Genomic DNA, 19964 nt, shown 5'->3' with positions numbered 1-19964 from the left:
TCTGTTTGAATCTTGGACCCAAAGGAAAACCATATAAGGGAAAAAGAGGATGCTGAAAACATCTAGACAGAAGAAGAATGGATTTTTGACTAATTTTCAGTAATAATCCTTTTTCGCCTCAGCACAAGGGCAAAGGGCAAAATAGAATCCCATCAGAGGCCATAACAGGAACTTCACTTTCTGCGATCCTGGATTTTGCAGTGCCATAAAATAATTGAATGAACCAAAATCCCAATACAGGAAATACCATAAAATTGAACCCAGAGCAGAGAAGCTTAGTAATTTCCAGAATTTTGCACCATGAAGCATTGTTTATTATGCATTGTTATATATCTTATGATAACATTGGCGCCAATCCGCCTCCGCAACCACTCAAGCAATTAAACAATGGAATGATGGTGTACTATACCAGGTATCGGCACCAATTAGGGTGGTGTAGTGTTAAACAAGCTGGGAGGATTGATGCAAATCCTCTAGGGTAATGCTGTTATGTTACAAACATGGGATCCTGTTAGAAGCTTCCTTGCAAACCTCCAGTGATTGAGCAATTTTTTATCAGTGGGTTCATTGGAGCTCAACGTCAGGCTCATCTGCATCCTGGCCTTGAATATGTATATCCTGTTCAGAAATCAAATGGGGTTACTCCAGACCGAGTAATAATGGCAAATCATGCATGGCAAGATATGAGATATAATGTTCACCCACAGTTTTTCTTATGCACTGGTATAGTCATGGTATTTAACTAAAGACGGATTATGAAATATAAAGATGTGTGAGCATGATCTTCAATTTTACTGTGATCTCCTCTTGACCAAAAGACATAAGATCTCAACATGAACACTGTATTATAAGGTGTTCCAGAACTGCAAATGGCAATCCCATCTACTTCCATTTTAGTATACAAAATCATGAAATTTTTGTCATAGGTTGTGTAGGATGGAAATACAAGGAAGAGAGAGAGAGAGAGAACACTGAATTATAGATTAGGGTTCAAGAAGAGTCTTCACCCCAAACTACCAGCTATCCAAAAGAATTTAAAATTACACGCAGCATTCCATGTGAGCCTCTCTTCTAAGTAAAACACAGCAAGAACCTGCAGTGTCCCATTATGACGATAGTGACCCTTTGATTCATCCATACACAAAGTATTTTTTTTATTTTTTTTTTATAAGTTGGTCCATATACAAAGTTCATCCTAAAAGATCAAAGTAGGCAACTTATATGAGCATTTTTTTATGATATATTGGAGTTGATTCCTGGTTTCAGGGCCAATAATATTACAACACCATGCCTGCCTATGATTTGATTGACTTTTTGTCCATCAAAACCTTGAGTATGGATCCTCAAAACTAGCATAAAATTATGTTCTAAAAAGAGTAATATTTATGTTCTATAGCAGAGGTTATGTAATTAATTGAGAGTATATGAAAAACCCAAGGCAGAAGATTTCAGCTCCAGGAGGAATAGCATTAATATGGTTGTTCTTGATTAATTTAGAAATACAAGATGGTGAGGTTAGTCAAAATACCTGTGCGTGTATTAGTGGATGTTGTTGCTGATCCGGGGCCACTGTATAGGCCTGTGGCTGAGACATCCGATAATAGGGTTCTTTAAGATCAAGTTTGCAAGATGATGACTGCAGAACTTCCCCTTGTTCAGCACCGGGGCCCCACATTTTAACTACTCAAGTTGATATCTAATTAGGAAACCAAGGCAACCAATCAACAACATAAACACAAGAAGCAGAATATATATACCAACCTCCCATCGTCAAATGTATTGTATAACTTTGAGCATTGTGAGCAACCAAGCGAAGTTGGCCAGTTATTTCTTGTCCTGCCATGACATAAAGTGGTTGCAATAGAACACAACGTAATTGGTACCAATGGGTTGTTGGGGCACCAGGGGCAGTGGTAAGCCATCTTTGTACAGTACTGCAGATCAAATCAATTTCACAACAATAAGCATATCAACTGTAGCCACAATCCCATATGCTAAAAAGAATGTTCAGGATGCAAGCTTATCATAACTGCAGAAGACATTCTGAGCATGCCACACAACTTACCTCCCATTAAACAACACATCAAACCAACAAGCTAATCCATGCACTCTAGCACCCACAAGGGATGTGAACTTCAGTGGGATTTCAATTTCATACAACTCTTCTTCCTGCAGAACAAATCAAGAGATACCTGTGATGACTAGTGGAATGTTGTCAACCAACAAGCATAAAAAGGCAGCCCACCTTTTTCCAGAGAAAATAAAACTGAATCAAGCAACAAGGGTGAAGCTAAGACTACCATGAATAATTTCATAACCTAATAGGAACACATTGAATTTAATAATATATATATGTTGATAAGAAAATTGAGTTGCAGCAATTGCAGAATTCAGATATTTTATACAGACCCCCCCAAAAAAAATTCTCCCACAATAAACAGAACCCAAGGCAGACCAAGAATGAAAATACAGTTAAGGTGTATGAAATGATGAGGCAAACATGAAGCAAGGGAAATTGAAAACGGGTAAATAAGATTTTATAAAACCAGGACTCATGCCTCATGAAGCAAGTAAGGGAAATTCACATATAAAAGAGATATGTGCAGTGAATAACAAGCTCAAAATTTCTTCATAGAGTAATCTAATACCTTTATTTTAGCGAAATCTATAGTGTGAGATATAGAAGGGGCCACCAATAACCTTGGATCAAAAGCATCTACTACTGGCTGCAGAAAAGTAAATTAAGACACAGTAAATAATTAGGCGGAAAAACCTAAATCATTGAATAGCAGTTACCATGAAAATATAACAGAAGAGCAGCATAGCAGTGATAACAAAATGTCATCCATGCACACCCTGCACCAGAGATTGTCAGTGATCACTTGCCAAGAACTTCTGCAGAAATTTCATTAAGCTTTGGAAAACCACCATCCAAAATAAATCTCCAAACTAATTTCATTCCAAGTCTCTTCCAATCCTAATCTCTACAAGAAACACTGTGTAGAAATACTAGCTACTGAATGCTGCATTCCCCTTCCTAATTGTTTTCTCAGAGGCATATTAAGCACGTGCATTGTTCTCACCATCATAATTCACCTATAACAACCATGCATGGGAGAATTTCAGATGCAGTCCCTTATGTATCTTATTGAAGAGAATCCAGAGATAAACATGAAAATTCAAGAAAACACATACATACACAAGTAAATGCCAAGATTTATTGCAAAAATCATATAAAATAATTTCTCAAAATCTTCACTAATTTTTGGAAAATAAGAATGCAGGTGAATTTAGAATCCACCTTTTGCAAAACTATTGATAGTAAATGAGAAAAAGAGCAAGCCAGCATTTTGAACAGATTGTGAAGCAGTCAAAAAGAATGGGGGAAGTGATGTGCTTGTTTAGGCTTGTAACTTTGTATTAAGCCTAGAGTATCCAGACAATTTGAACTTCCACCCAGGGGATAAATTGCAGAAAGTAGAATCAAACTTCCTACTCCACTCAGAGGATTTAGACTGACTAAAACATATCTGAGGTGGACCCAGGAAAAATTTTACAGTCCACATCATATTGTTATGATGCAGTCTTAACACATTTTTAAGGTGGTTTGTAAAGCAGCAAATTTGCGGGATGGTGCCATATTTTCTAACGATATTTTTACAGCGAAACAGTTCTTATGTTAGAACACTAAACTTTAATCTTCAAAATTAAACTATAAATAGAAGACTGAGAAAAAGATAAGAAGAGGACCTATATTCTAATTTTAAACATGCTTGTAATGATGCAAAAAAAAAAGTACTGTAGCCGATCTATGGTTAACAGTGCACTTGCATGAGGTTGAAGCTAGTGTAAGTTTTAACTAAATTAAGATTTCAAATGCTGATGCACTTCTGAAACATGCAACTCAAAACAAACCTGAGAAAAGTATCCCTGGAATGCAGATCCATACAAGGGAGTCAGATCAACCCCATAATAGCTTTGCTGCTGCCAAAAAAGAGCCTGAAAAATATGAACAAAAACAATTACTTTTTTTCCAAACTTAGAAATAAAATTTTAAAATTTAAATTTTATTTTATTTTTTTAAAAAAAAAGCTAATATTATGCAACAAAAAAATATATTAAACAATCTTATCATGATATCAATACCTTCCTGTGTTGAGTTCAGGAATTGTCATCATTAACAGTACTTATATCGCAACCATTTGGAATTAAATTCAAAGCTTATGTTTCCTTTAATACCTTCTTCAGAAATGCATTGATTTTTGGCACTCAATTAAACCTCCACATTGTGCACAAGAAAGGAGCATACTCAGGATTTTTTAAAGCATTTATGTACACAGATGCCAGATTTTTAACTTCCAAAACAACCATCATGAAAACACTAACATTCTTTTAAATGTTCCTGTTTAGTCCTACAGAAGTTTTATCTTACAGTAATAACAACAAAGGAAAGTCATGCAAGACAACATGCAAGCAAATCACTGTGCACGAATTTATACACAGAGTCAAGTGGTTAAATTCAAAGGATAAGCTTGCATTGAGAAGCTTAAATTGACTTGGCTGCAGACAAAAGTCTCCACCACTAACTCACTGAGATTTCTAAAATAATTTCATTCCTTGAATGAAGTGAACAATAAATAATACTGACAAATCCACATACTTCAGCAAAAACAATTTCAAATACATACCTTATTCGCAATTTCAATAAATAAGTATTCATCGCTGAATGGTGCCATATGTATCCTACAGGAGTAACCAAATCATGGGAACCAAAAAATAATAAATATAACAAGCCATAAATTCAAATTTGAAAGCACAACACCAGGAACACAAGGGTCCTAATAGCTATACACATCAGTAGCATATGTTAAAAACCTGCAAACCTGAACAATCAGCTGCTATTTATGCATGCAAATAGAAGAAACAACCTATGGCAATACATATGGAAAAAGTTATCTCAATACAAAATGCATGAACTGTAACAGTAACTTTCTCTTGAATAAAAAATAGGTCTCAGATTTTCTCCAAATGATTGTGAAGTTTATAATTTTCCATTTGCAGAAATACAATTACTTGATTTGCATTCCACAAATTGTTAATCGAATTGCAGATGTATGGGAATTATAACAACAATAGCAGATTCACTGGTAGGTGAGCCACAGTCAATGAGCTGCATTATGTTGTTTAAACAAAGGGAAGTCTAAAAATAAAAAAATTAAAAGAAAGAAAGCACATAAAACACAAAGTCTGCATTGCAAAATCAAACCAATAAAATGAAAGGCTTCCTGAGAGGCTCATGATTTCATCAAAGTAAAATAATGGATCAAGTAAAATACAAAGCCTGCATAGAAGGATCAAGCAATAATATTTTATCCACAAATTTCATATAGAACATTTAGGGAAGATTTGGCATAAATATCAAAGCCACTTCCATGTCAACTTTTTTTTTTTTTTTTTGATAGGTAAAAGAGGATTGTATAACATTTCAATGTCAACTATAATTCTTTCACAAGAAGTGATACAATTTAAAGTAAGGTCATTCCCATCAAAATCACATTAGAAGTGGTAAAGCACCAAAACACCCAAGATATAAGAATGTGAAGGAAGGGAAGGCTTGTTAAGGGTTGTATTCACCTTCCAATTCCAGGAAACATTTTTCCATCAGGAATCAAGAACCGATCTCTTGCAATCACATAGGACTCCAGCATTCTTTCATTGACTAACAAAGTGCCTATAAGCCAAAGAAAAATTGCTAAACCAAACTGGCTCCAAAATACACAAAGTAATAGGTAATTTCCCCATTACGATAATAACATTAACACCTTTAATCTCCAAACCATATATTTTATTGAAATATTCCTTTTAGGAAAGGACAAAAATAATCATTAACTAAGAAAATGAAATGAAAAAAACAATAAGCAAATTCTGAGCAAACATATGTCGCAGCATGATGACAAAACAACCAGAAAAATATATCTGTGATCAAAAGGAGACAAATGTCATTCCTTATTAATTTATTCGCTATGAAAAATGAATACCCATGTGACTGGATAAGGATATGCTTAGACCCCTAAGTCCAGAGGCCAAGATACAGGTACAAAATATATTAGGATAATAATTCATGGTACTCTATTGTGAGAATTCAGATTTCAAGAAAACAATCAAATAAAAGGCTATTGAGTTTTCATAATCTAAACCAAGCATAGAATCTGGATGATTTGATGCTCATTGCTATTAGAGGACTAAGGGGTAGTCCAAGAAGTAATGTAATTTGTAAATGAACCATGCTCTCTGCTATGTTAGATATTTTTAAAGACAAGTCGAGAAAATACCTGTAACTCTCTTTAGGGAGCAGTTTCCTTGAAGTTTACTGGTTGTCCAGTAGCATGGTTCAGCGACAATAAAAAGAAGTCCATGGAGGCAGTAGGATTCAGGTTGGGGCTTTGGTAGTTTGGAAGCCCCCTCCCTAGGAAGTTCCAAACTAGACTATGATGGCTGCTCTGTGGAAAAGTCTTGTCAGCTGAGGATTACAGGGATTTCCAAAGATCACAATGGCGGTACAATTATGGCCAAACCCAAGCCTATTGGTTCTCAGTTGATTATAGAAATAAAAGATCCTAGCTTTGTGGTAAGGGTTTTCTGAGGTTAAAACTCCAAGGATTAATGGAACTCTTGTGGAAGGGAATGCAAGCATTCTCATTTCTTGGCCCTCTCTTGGAAGCAGGTGCATGGAGGTCAGATGCTTGGATTTGCAAAATTTTGGACCTCAAAAAACAGCTGGAATGGACTAGAGACCTAGATCAGCTGACAAGGTAGTGAATCAGTTAGCAAAGCAAGTAGCCTCCAGGTTAGAGGTTTATGAAGCAGAATTCATTCCTTCTTCATGATAGGCATAGGGAACTTCTCTTGTTCCTCGGTTGGTACCTTTGTCTTGTTCTATTTGAAGGATAGCTCATCTTCCTCGTATCCTCTCTCTTTTAGTAAATGAAATGTTTGTTTCTAACAAAGGGCGCCCACCAAAATGCGGGGCTACAACACAGTGACTTCTGGTAAGGAATCCAAAGACTAATGCAAACTCTCAAGAGGAAGAAAGGGACCAGTAAAATTGTCAAGTTTGTCTTACCATGATGACAGCTGAACTGGTGTTTTCATTTGATAGGCTTGCTTTTCCATCTAAATGTACCCCGTCTACCTTCACATGTCCAAAACTTATTCATTTTCCAACATATTGCATTGACCATGTTATAATTTAAAGTGTCTCTGTTTCTCAACTGACCTAAACACCCCTTCCTAAAAGCCTTGGAGCCATGAGAAGTTAATTATTGCTAGAAACAATAACTGAGGAAAGTGTATCCTAATCTATTGATGGCAAAATGGTGCACAATTTAAGCAACTAGAAAATGTTAATATCTACAAGAATGAAAAAGAAAGTGTGACACAATAAACTTACCCATTGGCTCAGAGATCAGAATATCTGCTTTCTCAGGCAATTCAACATCCTCGACTTTACCTTTCACTACCTATTTTTCAGATTAAGCAGAGGCTTGGAGAGAATGAGAAAAACAATCGATGATGATATTGGTAGAAAGATTGAAATGTCATGTCAAAACAAAAATCTTACTGTAATCCGTTTACCCAGTGATGGGTTTCCAGCAATAAGTTTACGTGCGTATTCTGCCATTTCAGATGCTTCCACAGCATACACGTGTTTGGCGCCAGCCTAGTTGCAGGGAAAAAGAATTGAGATCACTTAAAAATTCATCACATACAAGCACCCACACTCAAACAAAAAGCATGCACGAATTACCATGTGACATAATAAACCTTCTTGATAAAAAAAAAATTGGTTGTACCTGGGCTGCAAATAACGACAATATACCGCTACCAGCACCAACATCAACGACCACCCGACCAGTAAAATCTGTACGGTTCTCAATAACTGCAGCAAAATAGGTTCCTAAAAAACAAAATCCATTATGTAATTGATCCATACAAGAAGAATATATTTTATTAACCAGACGAGAAACATTGCACTTTAGCCAAAAATTTCAACTACAAAGTTGAAAGTGAACATATTGATGTAACTGAACTTAGGGAGAGACAAAATTACAGCTGGTGATATAACCTGTTCTCACATAATCTTGTAACATATTTTGCTGATGTAGCAACTGCCCATAGTAATGGAAGTACATTTTTGCAGAAGATGCCTCTATCTTATCATCAAACTTGCTTTTAGAAGTTGAAACAGTTCCATTTGGTAATCGTGCTTCTGGAAGGGAACAAACAATTAGATCGCAAAAATTCCACAATCAGAAATTGCTTTTGATTTAAGTTCTAACAGCACATGCTTGTGCTGTTATAGTTAACATCTTTGGAAAGCAAGCCAAGCAAACTTTGTGAAGAATATATTCTTCTAATATAATTATGTGGGCCGTCATTTCAAGAGCAAAGGGAAAAAGCTGATAAGGCCTTATTTTTTTAGGCAAAAGGCAAAAATCAAGGTGATAGCCTGAGACAAGTGAGCCCATAAAAAGAATTTCTTTTTATATCTACTGAGATGCTAAAAAAGATATAATGTCATCTTCAGCGTCATCATCATGATAATCATTCAACAATCAATAGTAATAAATTTTTGTTCTTTAACATACAAAGCATTGAACTAGTTCAAATAAAAATGATAATAATGATAATAATAATAATAATAATAATAATCTTGTTCACAATTTATATTCTAATTTACTCCAGCTGGTAGACAGGAAGTTCTAACTACTGATAACTTCCAATTGTTTAGTTTTCTAATAAGACAAGACATAACATTATGAGAGATGTATCTAACACAATGATATATTGTTTTCAAATATAGGGAGCCTCCATATTGAGGCACCAATATCTAAAAATAACTATGTCACCTCGGCTTCAGAAGGGCACGGATCCTATCACCTTGGAGTCTTTGTTGAGGAGATTCCCTAGGTAGCTAGTGTTTGAAGATGCCTCGCCTGGGTCTACAACAGGGGACTGCCCCATACTTTCCATTGCATGATCACCAAGGCAACCCAGGCGAACACCTTGAATAACACTGATGAAGGCATATATAATATTGAAACCAGCCATTTATTTGGCCTGTGTGCCACATGCATATCTAGCATATGCACCAATCTTAATGGTAAAATCTATGAAATGTTCAAGAGCATTACATCTCTCTTAGTTTTACATCAGTAGCATGACCACTTGACTCTAAATAATGACAGTGTGTGATCAAATCTAACATAGGCGCTGATCAAAAAAATCTAACATACGTGAGAGATCTCCTTCCAATTTTCCATACTTGTTCTATTTAATAACATTGATAATACAAGCAGAAACTAAAAATCAGATTTTGGTTGAGGAAACTCCAATTTGATTGTGAATTGCTTAAAATATTAAATAAAAGAGATAGACAGTTTTTTTTTTCAAGGAATGCTTTTGCAAAGAATCACAAATCATTAATAGTTGCATTGTACCAATAAAGTTGAGCATCCGCATTTGATGACAAAGTATAATTCATAGATAGAAGAAGACAACTCTTTCAAAAATCTGGGCCACACCATTTTTGCTTGATTATTTGCAAGAAATACCAAAAAAATTGATATATTTGAAATGTAAATGTAAATGTAAATGTATTACTTGCATGATACATGGATTTTTATTCCAAACAGCACCTTGAACAAAAGCTTCCTTCTTCCATTGCTCAAACGCACAATGAAAGGCCTTGCTCTGCTCCTCATTGTTAAATTCAATCACGATTCCCCTTGAATAGGATTTCTGGTCAAGAAGTAAAACCTTTAAAAACACAGTAACAGCTGGAAGTGATACAATGAACACAAACCCCATATCATAAACTGTTGTGCCAACCAAAGAAATTGATAAACATTCAAATGTAAAAAAATAAAACGAAATGGCTGAACACCGAGTGAAGCCTTAAAATAACCAAAAAAAACTTTTTTGTACCCGGGATTTCTGGTGCAGCACATTTGCATCCAAATTAAATAACAAATAAACATAAAATAAAAACTTCAAAGTAAAACAAAGAGAGAATATTTGGAAGTCCGTTAACACTAAAAACTAACCTGCTCCTTGTTTAAGTGCAGAAACTAAAATAATAGGGCGGTTCTTGATTCTGTGACCTTGGATTGGTATTAGGTTTCCCAGAAATTTTAAATCTACAGTCTAGTTGCTTTTAAATACCAATGAATTTGGAAATAAGCCAAATTTATGAACTCCAAAACCACAGAATTGAAATTCCAAACCAAGCAAAGCCTAACTATTCATAAAATGCCTATACCTCTTTTGCAGCTTCAGAACCTTCAGACATGCAAACAGATTGGACAGGGCCTAGCTTGAATACCTGAAGAAAATAAACACAAAATCCAAATACCAGTGCAGTTTATCACAATCCAATCCACAATTCTACGAAAATTATTACAACCTCAGAAGGAAAAAGAAAAAAGAAAAAGAAAAAGAAAAAGGCATAGCATAAGAAAATCCATAATCAATAAAAACACCAGACAAATAGTGGTACATTTACCTCCTGTTTGGTTGCTGATAAAAGAGAAGAAAAAAAAAAGTATGATATCCTCGAATGTATTTCACTAAAAAGCACAATGCTCAAGATTTCCTTTTCATTTGCTTTGCTTTGCTATGCGCTAAGCGGAAATGGAAAGAGGGAAAAAAATGCAAACCTGAGCAGCTTGGAGATCAAACTTAATGACATCAGAGGAGTCAGAATCCTGCTGGAATCGAAGCTCTAAAGAATCGGCACTGAAGCAAGCGACCACTGGAGGAGAAGGAGAAGTCGAAGAAGAAGAAGGGGAGAGATGCGAGATTGAGACCAAAGAGAACTCCTGTTGCTTGCGCTTGTGCCCTAGCGAAACCTCCATTGCTGTGTCGCCGAAGCTCTAATATGCGGTTTGGTTATGTACAGTACGAGCAGTTAGGGTTTCTGTATCGAGCGTGAAGCTTGGTACCGAAAAGCTTAGAGCCGCCACAGAGGAGGAAAGGAGAAAAAAAAAAGGACGAAAGAGAGAGCCCCAAGAGTCCGTCGCTGGGTACATATAAAGATTTTGCCTGTACATCTGAGCCGTACATGGTAAAATGGGACCCAGACAACGGACGGCTGAGATGTTGCAGGAAAATATGCCTTGGTTCGCTGTTAGACGCTGACACTGGAATTTTTCGTAAATTTTGGTGACGTGTGAGGTTGTGCAAGGCATATAGATTATAGGGAGAGGTCGGTGTTTGTGGGTGAAATTATCCAGACCGTTGGATTAGATTCATCTTAGATCTGAGGCTTTCACTAGAGGGATGGGGATCCGACCGAGTGACTCAGTCACTCAGCACATTCCCTGATGCATTTGGGCTTTAGCATCTTCAATGGACTTCGATTTTATTTTTATATTTTTAAAAACGCTTCGTTTCTAATTCCAATTCTTAAAACATAAGAAAATACTTTTTAAAAGTGTTAAACAAAAACATAATTTGAAAGCAATAACTTAGTTCTATTTCAGAACGGTTTTTAACAATAGTTTTTTTGTTCTTAAAAAAAAACACGATTACCAATAAAACATAAAAAAACAAAATATTTTTAGATAACATATATTTTTTACAATTTTCACTTATTTTTTAATATTATTTTAAAAAATAATTAAAAATAAAATATTAATATAAAAATTATTTTTAAACATATTTAAAATATTTTAAGTTTTTAAATAAATTTTTATTCTATAAAATCCAAAAAATAATTTATAAAAACTATTTTTCTGAATTATTTTTTAAATCAACTACCAAGACCCTTAGTGTACCGTCTTTGCTCATATTTTACCAGTCACTTTAGTTACTGCCATTCCTTTCTCGATCACAGAGAATCAATTAATGTAACTAATAATAATATTTTTAATAACATATTCTATAATAAATGAAGTGATTTTTAAAATAAATAATTATGAGCGTTACCTAATTTTTACCCTTAAAAAAGGGGGGCAAAGGGGCTCCAAATTTAGGAGAGGTTGATGAAGGGCAAAGCTCCCTGCATGTATTCCAAGGGCCACAAATTCCTTTTAGGGCATTGGGTAGTTTTCTTTAATCACAAGTAAAAAGTAAAAAATAATTATTCATTTTAGACAATATTTTTTCAAATGTTTTTATTTATATTTTTTAATAATTATTTTTAAAATAAATAAAAATAAAACACACAAAAAAACATGTTAATAATATTTTAGAAATAAATTTTTATTCTCGTAGCATCAAACATTGTTTCCGAAAATAGTCAAAATACTTTCTGGATTTGGGTTGATGGTAGTGTGGGCAGATGGCTTCCTTGTTTAGGCTGCACGTATAGATACAGATATTCATGCCGCAAGTGAGACATGATGGGGCAGATTTGAGTGGCATGACAGCTCACATGTGATTTTGAATGCGCATCTTGGCTCATCTTATATGGTAATGGCCAGGCTGGTGTCACAAATTGAATCAGGGGTTGGGTTGTTCCCGCCTGCCTTGTTTTCTACTTTTCTACTTTTCTTTTGCAGCTTTGAATCCTTTTGAGATGAGGTGACATGATGAATAGCTTCATGTGAAAAATTAATTAATTTTAAGTATGTTTGATTTTATTAAAACACGAAAAAATCATTTTCTTTAACATCTTTTTATTTCCTTAGTACTTCCCAGGAATCAAACTTATCCCCAGAAGAGTGTAGGTTATTCAATAAGCTTTGGGGATTAAGACATCAAACTAACTTTACATCTAGATGAGGTCAATTTCAGCATTACGAATCTATATGGAAAAAGGTCACCAGTAAACTGATGCTTGTCTCAGCTGAGAAGGGATAAGAAACAGGGGTTTGATACCAGTTCGTGATACTTGTCTTGGTTTCCAAACTCGAGAACATAAAAAAGTGATCTATCCAAAAAGAAGAGAGGGAGAGAGAACATAAAAAAGTAGAATCAAACCCAGAAAATCCAACTTGGTAACTTGCTGAAACAATATGCCCAGAGCATTATCCAGCAATAGCCATGTCAACCAATTCTACTACAGCTGCAGCTGACTCCGACAGGAGGATCCAAAACTGTCCATCTTCATACAATAAAACAAATGTGAAGGAGATGAAAGAAATGGAGCAAAGGGCATCAACATCCATAGATGAGAAGCCAGTGCCGAAAACAATCTGTAGAACGAGCTATAAACTTGGGATCGATCCTTTTTTCTCACCTGATTTGGCAAAGAAATAAAAAAATTAAAACATGGAAAGCAACATAACGCAAGAAACAAGCACAACAGAATGGGATTTCAGAAGCTTTCGATTGAATTGTTTTCATATCTCATACCTTATCCAATTCATGTTGGTTTGGTGCAGCATTGGAGCCTGTAACCTTTCAGCATGGAGAGGTGAGCTTTTGTTCATGTATTTAGTTGCAGCTTCCTTCAGTGAATGCTTGCGAAAGTGGGTTGGAACTTCTTGTCACGATGAAGAAGGAAGAATTTTCTGCATGCACTAAGTCATGTTTGTTTGCTGCAGTGTTCAAGTTATACAACCTTTTCAGCACAGAGAACCGATCATGTCAAAATGTAGAGGTCGCACATGCCTTAGTGAGTGCTTGTAAATGTGGTCTGGAAATGAAAGAGACAGTTTACCTTCAGATCTAATACAGAGAATGCCACTTTCTGAGCAACTAACTGAGAATGGGAACCAACCAGGTAAGGCACCTCTTTAGCTTGACATCAATGTCTCTAATATGAACAAACTTGAGGTGATATAACTGCAACAGAAGTCACCCATGGTGTATAGATCAACCACTAATTATTGCAGCATAGTACTTTCACAACTATCAAGTGTTTTATGACTTCTATTCTCTTGTACAAACTTAGATTATTCTGCTGCTTTTTACCTGGGTACAAGTGTATTTTTACCTCTCACACCATTAAAATCCTACAACTATTTTGCAGTATGCACTATGTTTATCAGGCAACATCTGGGTAATTGCAGATACAATGCTGAGAGGCATGACTTACGGTTGGGCAATTGTTCTCCCTTATCCTTTGACTTATCCTCCAGTGCACAACACAAATCTGGGAGAAAATGAGAAAGCTTAAAAATACGATAGGGAAAAATCAATTCCCTCTTTGCCAGGGGTGGGAGGCCAACCACAGCCTTTGGGAATCTCATACAAGTCTCTCAACGTGGATGGCAGACTATAAAAAAAGGTTGTATTGATCTAAGCATGTAGTAAGCAAGCTCCCCAACATCATTTTTCTATGGGCCTATCCAATAAAATAAATCTATCAGAAATTCAAAAACTGCTGCTTCTGCATTGACTCCTATATTGTTAATTCAAATGCAACACCTCCAGTTTGTTCAACCTTCATTTTGGTTGTTAAGGTCTGTATGGTTGTCAGGTTCTGTATTGATCCCAAAAACAATCTGTCCCAAGTGAGCTACACAGAATTAAAACCTTACTTACTTGGTGCTGCTTCTCCTTCACTCTCATCATTGTTCCTCATCATCCCCTCTTAAGCAGCCAGAATTACAGTGGGAGCATATATCTCTGTTTTAAGTAATATACTCCGGAATTATATTTTTTTTCATTCATATGGTATCATTCTTGGCACTCCACTGCACTCTCCACCTTGTTAGAAGTTAGAACCTTCAACTCACAAAGCTCATATCTTATCATTACTTCATTCTGCTTCCCTAGCCATATTTAAACATTCTCAACTGATGCTAACTTGAGTAAAGCTACTTTGAGGTTCAGCTTCAATAGCGTGCGCATTTGAATTTGACAATGTCCTCTTAGCATATAAATTCCCCACTTTCTAATGTTTTTATGAGGGACCCTATTATTTGTTTTGCTCTTTTTTGTCATGTCTACCGAATTGCATCTGTACCTATAGCTGTATTACATTTTATAAGTTCACGTTCTTTCTATTCCATCCCATTTCATTCTGGGATAACATGCGGTCAGTTACCTATATGCTTTGGAAGTCTTCGTCTGAGCAATTGGCTCAGACACCAGACTGCTCATGTCCGCCCATTCTATCTCGCCCTAAATGGAATGGCTCTCTTAGTTATGCTGCGCCCAACCCGAGTCCCCACGTCTGCTCTTCTCCGCCCGCAACCCAAGAAGTTGGCTTTGCCAACACAACACTAGGACCGTCCCCTTCATTCTATGCTGACCCCGGCCAGGCTGGCTTTTAATCAAAGCCAGAGAGCGTTTTCAACATTTCAACCTAAAACTAGGGAAAGGCCAAAAACATGGATGCAAAAGCTAGACAAGCCAATAAGAGGAAAATTCTAAACCCTCTAGAAAAAAGGCTGATCTTAGTTGTATTCAACCATAAACCATGGACCATTGTGATAGACAAATAGTAACTAACAGTTCGCAAATGATAAAATACAAATTGCATAATAGGGGCACAATTTATGATATGCATTCCTTTTCAAAATGAATATAATTTAAACACTAAAATCACAAAAAAAAAATATATATATATAGAAAAATGGAGGAATACAATCACCAGAGCTACCACAGACGGTGACCAGGGAGTACATACAAAATAACATGGTTTATAACTTAAAGGTGAACAAAAACAGCGGTAAGTGAGAAGAACATCTCAATCTCGATTTTGAGTAAGTACTTCCATAAACCGTCAAGAAGACGATACCTTGACAGCTTTAAAAGCAGGATGAAGCAACCCAAGATCATCCTTGACTTCAAGAGGATTGTTCGTGTCATTTCGTGTCCTCTTCACTCTCCGACTAGCAAGTGACTTATGAGTAAACCCATAAATCTGCAGTATCTGATTATCCCCAAAATTGAATGCCCGATCCATCTGCTTCAAGCATCTCTCCACTGGATAATCCCCAAACTTCCCACAAGGCTTACACCCCACGAAATGTGTTACAAGCGGCCACCGATGATCACCAAGACCTGGATGATGATTCTCAATCATTTCCTCATACCTATCAACCAAAATCCCCCAGTAGCCATGCAAATAATATGCACTTTCTAGGTACACTTTATCGCCCCAGTTATCTCTCTGAGTAGCCAATAAATACACCATGGCAGACTGATCATCGGCTTCAAACACGGGTCTATCCTTGAGCTCCCTCGTGAGTATTTTCCCTGCCTCAGTCCGAATTTTCCCCTTTGGACCCATCGGAGCCCACGCATCCAAAATGTCCAATGCCCATTGACAATTCCTAAGCAAAAAACTCCCAGTATTCAATCCAATCCAGTTCTTCTGATCATACACCATCTCATTCCACCCATGCATTACAAAATTGTGATCTTTATACCGCTCCCAGGGGACCTCAAAGGCCATATCTGTGAACATTGCATCACTATCCATCCACCACAAAAACTCAATTTCCGGATGAGACAGCAAAAGCTTCCTAATCAAAGGAAGCTTCGCCCAAAACCCAGCCATTTCCGCGTCCAAAAGTGCCATATTGTAAAAGATTTCTATTCCATGAAGTCGACAATAATCGATTTTGTTCTTGATTGCTTTCAACAAGTAATGATCCCCAACCGGGTTTTCACAAGGCTTGGGTGAAGACCCAGTAACCAAAAGAACTCTAGGCTTGTTGGGTCCAATAAAATTGGGAAAGTTGGGGTTTTTTCTAAGCCACTCAGCTCGTTGCTCGTCCCAATCGGAGATTTTCGGGCCTAGACTGTACGGCTTGTTCGGATCCGGTTTTTCGTCCTCCCCTTCGTCGACGGTTAGCTTTGATATATCAAATGTGGCGTAGTTATTACTCTCACTCGACTCGGTACTGACCTCAGCTTCCTCGAGGACTCGGTGAGGCTCGACTCGCTTCCGATTGTGAAAGTGTTCACGGATCTCGTTGAAGTCCTGCTCAGGAGTACCGAACTTTCCAGCTCCGATGGTGCCACGTAGAACGACGACGGTCATTAGCAGGCACATCAGTGTGATCTTGCCGTGACGGAACGCCCTCTGCATCTGCCGAACTCGGCGAGCTCCAAAGCACCAATCCAGCATTTTGACTCACCGACCCGAGTCAGAAACCCCAGCTCTAATCCTTGGCCAAAAAAAAAAAACCCAACAATAACCAACAAAATTTGAGGCAAATCAAGATCTGGAAATGGAAAATTGAGGGTTGTGAACCATGGACGACAGCTCACAGACGGATCTGAAACTTCAGAATTGACACCCTAGCCCTAGCGAAAGTGAATCTATAGGAAATCAGATTTTCGCGAATCTCTGAGAAGTGTGAAAGTCGGTGGAGAAGAAGGGAGGGACGTTTCATAAGCACAGCACAAACAGCGTTCCGACATTTTTTTTTTTTTTTTTTTTCCTCGCTCCATACACGTAATCACGTAGTGGGGAACTGTTACCCTACAGCGGAGGAGTGGGTGGTCCCATGGTTGCGACCATGGGACCGTGCTTTCTGTTAGTTAAGTGGACTGCATTTAATAATCACATGGGGATGTGCAAACTGCCCGAGGGTGTTGCTCTGGTGTGGAACGGCGCAGGGTTTACTACGGAAAGTACGCGTTATCGCCCCTTCGATCAGATACCAGAACCTGAAAGACCCTTTTAGATATCAACACGTGGCGCAACAGCACTGGTTGAACTACTCTCTTACAAATTACCTTCAAAATTAAAAGAAATTCGTAGTCATAACTCATAAGCTTTGCGACAAACTTCAACGTTGAATGCACCATTCATGGAATTTTATTTTTCTTCTTACATTTTGAATTTCGTTTGTGACTGATATTAGGAAGCATTTTTATGTAAAAAATAATAATAATAAATAAAATTTAATTATTTGATAAATTTTAATAAATATTTTTAAAAAATCTGAAAAATTAAAAAATATTTAATAAATAATTATCTTTAAAATATAAAAAAAAACACTTTCAATAAAAATGTTTTTAAACACATTCTAATTTCATATTTTTATTATTTTTAATATTTTAATAATAAATATTTTCAAATCTTATAAATATTACCGATTTAAAGTCTCTTCTAATTACTTTAAATATTACCTTTTTTATAACAAATCCAAATATTAATTAAAATTCAACTAATTTGAATGATAATTTAGTGTAGATGATATCAATATGGTTAGCAAAACAACAAAATTCATTGATTTAAAGCATCTTTGGCTGAATTTTGGTTTTTTAAATTTTATTTTTTAATTGAAATTTTGAACATAATTTCGAATATATATGTTTTTATTTTTTTATTTTTTGAAATGTTAGAAAAAAGTAAAGGTATGAAAAATTGTTTGATGTTTAAAAAAAAATATATAGAGAGAATTTTTAATTGAAATAGGATACTATTTTGAAGGAATCATCATGAATTAAAATCAATAAATTTTTTAATTTAAAAAAAATCATTTTTGTTTTTCAGCAACCATAATTATTTCCATAAAATAATGAATGATTAAAATTTGAAAACCTTCCATAAATAGATACTTTTGATGATTTGTTATTCCTCTTAAAATGTGAACTTTCAAAAGGGTGTTCAGGGTGGATGTCACTTTTGAAAAATTAAACTCAAATAATGCAAAAATCAATATAAGCGATAATATGATAAAATCGAATATAATAACAAATTACAAATAAATAGAGCACATAAAATAAGAATATAAACTCAAATTTGTAATGAGTTTACTCGACTCGACCTACATTCGCTATTTTCAAAGTTTTTAAAGAAGAAGATTCTACTAATCAATGATAAAAATACTGATAAATACGAATATATGGGTACTTAAATGTTATAGATATATAAAAAATATTAATCGATATTTTGATAACAAATATTGAAGGAGTGAAAATTGTTAAAAATTCATAAAAATATTGGAAAAACTTTAAAAAAAAAAAAGGATAAAATAAACAATAATATACATGTTAAAATTATTTTGTAAATATAATTGATATAAATATGATTAATGATAATAAAAAAAATGAATATATTGATACTTAAATTTGAATAATATAAAATATGAATTTTGGAAATGTACACTGATAATTAAGATAAGAAAATTTTGATTTTATTTAATGAAAATAATTTATACAATTTACATTACAATAGTCATTTAATACAAAAATGAATATAGTCGTGGTTCCATCGCATTATTGGATTAAAAGATTCTTTTTTTATTGAAGGGATTGATAATATTAATTCTATGTACAAATATATCATACATAAATTTATAACATTGATAATAATATGTTTAATTTGAAAATACATTTAATATTAAAACCATAATCTATTCAATTTAAATGCATTTAATGATAAATAAATTGTGATACATGTATGATTTTTTTAATATTTATATTTAATTATCATATAAATGATATAAAAAGTCTTATGTTTTGTGTAATCAATTAAATGAATTTTCGGCATAATCAATAAATTGATATTTGTGCTTTGACTGAGTTGACCAAGCAAGAAGGCAAGAAGAACATGAAATTATCGGTAAAAATATTAGGAAATTTTCAAAAATATTAATGATATATCGGTCGATATCGATTAAATTTATCGACATTTGAATCCATACTACTAACAAAACTTCCAAATCAAACCTTAAATTTTTAGACTCAAATTATAGTTAGAAGATACTATTCACATCAGGACTTTTAAAGCCCAAGTCTTCAAACATATCCTTTGAATTATAATACAAAAACATCATTTCAAATATATATCCCACTGTTTGATGAACCGATACATTATACAAAAAAAGTAATTTTAAAAGCAAAGTGAACTTTTTTATGTAGTTTTAAAATTATAATTTGTATTGTATTATTTTCTTAAATTATTTTTATATTATTTAAAATTTAAATTAAATAAAATTTATGAAGAGTCAACGCTTTATAACTTTCTCAGCTTAAAAATTATTATTTTGAATATTTTATGATAAAATTACATTTCAATAAAAAAGGTTTTTTTTTCACGTATATTT

The 19964-nt window shown here is 34.9% G+C and overlaps 2 protein-coding genes across 2 annotated transcripts; both read right to left on the bottom strand.

Annotated features, from left to right (window-relative positions):
* Window positions 1–221: 221 nt before the first annotated feature.
* Window positions 222–11063, bottom strand: LOC117914563 (probable histone-arginine methyltransferase 1.3). The gene is made up of 15 exons (XM_034829927.1): window positions 10719–11063; window positions 10322–10384; window positions 9699–9801; window positions 8126–8269; window positions 7854–7957; window positions 7622–7720; window positions 7451–7520; window positions 5635–5731; window positions 4689–4743; window positions 3916–3999; window positions 2649–2726; window positions 2066–2169; window positions 1762–1934; window positions 1529–1680; window positions 222–618 (listed from the first exon to the last, which is right to left on the bottom strand). The coding sequence occupies exons 1-15, from the start codon at window positions 10914–10916 to the stop codon at window positions 565–567; spliced, it is 1578 nt and encodes a 525-aa protein (XP_034685818.1). The 5' UTR covers window positions 10917–11063; the 3' UTR covers window positions 222–564.
* Window positions 11064–15398: 4335 nt separating this feature from the next.
* Window positions 15399–17330, bottom strand: LOC117915016 (xyloglucan 6-xylosyltransferase 2-like). Its single transcript, XM_034830559.1, has 2 exons — window positions 17159–17330; window positions 15399–17072 (listed from the first exon to the last, which is right to left on the bottom strand). Exon 2 carries the CDS (start codon window positions 17030–17032, stop codon window positions 15680–15682), a length of 1353 nt encoding a protein of 450 aa, XP_034686450.1. The 5' UTR covers window positions 17033–17072; window positions 17159–17330; the 3' UTR covers window positions 15399–15679.
* Window positions 17331–19964: the final 2634 nt, after the last annotated feature.

This window comes from Vitis riparia, chromosome 5 (assembly GCF_004353265.1).
Source record: "Vitis riparia cultivar Riparia Gloire de Montpellier isolate 1030 chromosome 5, EGFV_Vit.rip_1.0, whole genome shotgun sequence".
NCBI classification, from domain to species: domain Eukaryota; kingdom Viridiplantae; phylum Streptophyta; class Magnoliopsida; order Vitales; family Vitaceae; genus Vitis; species Vitis riparia.
Note: the sequence above shows the minus strand (reverse complement) of the source record. Positions and strands in the feature narration are given on the sequence as shown.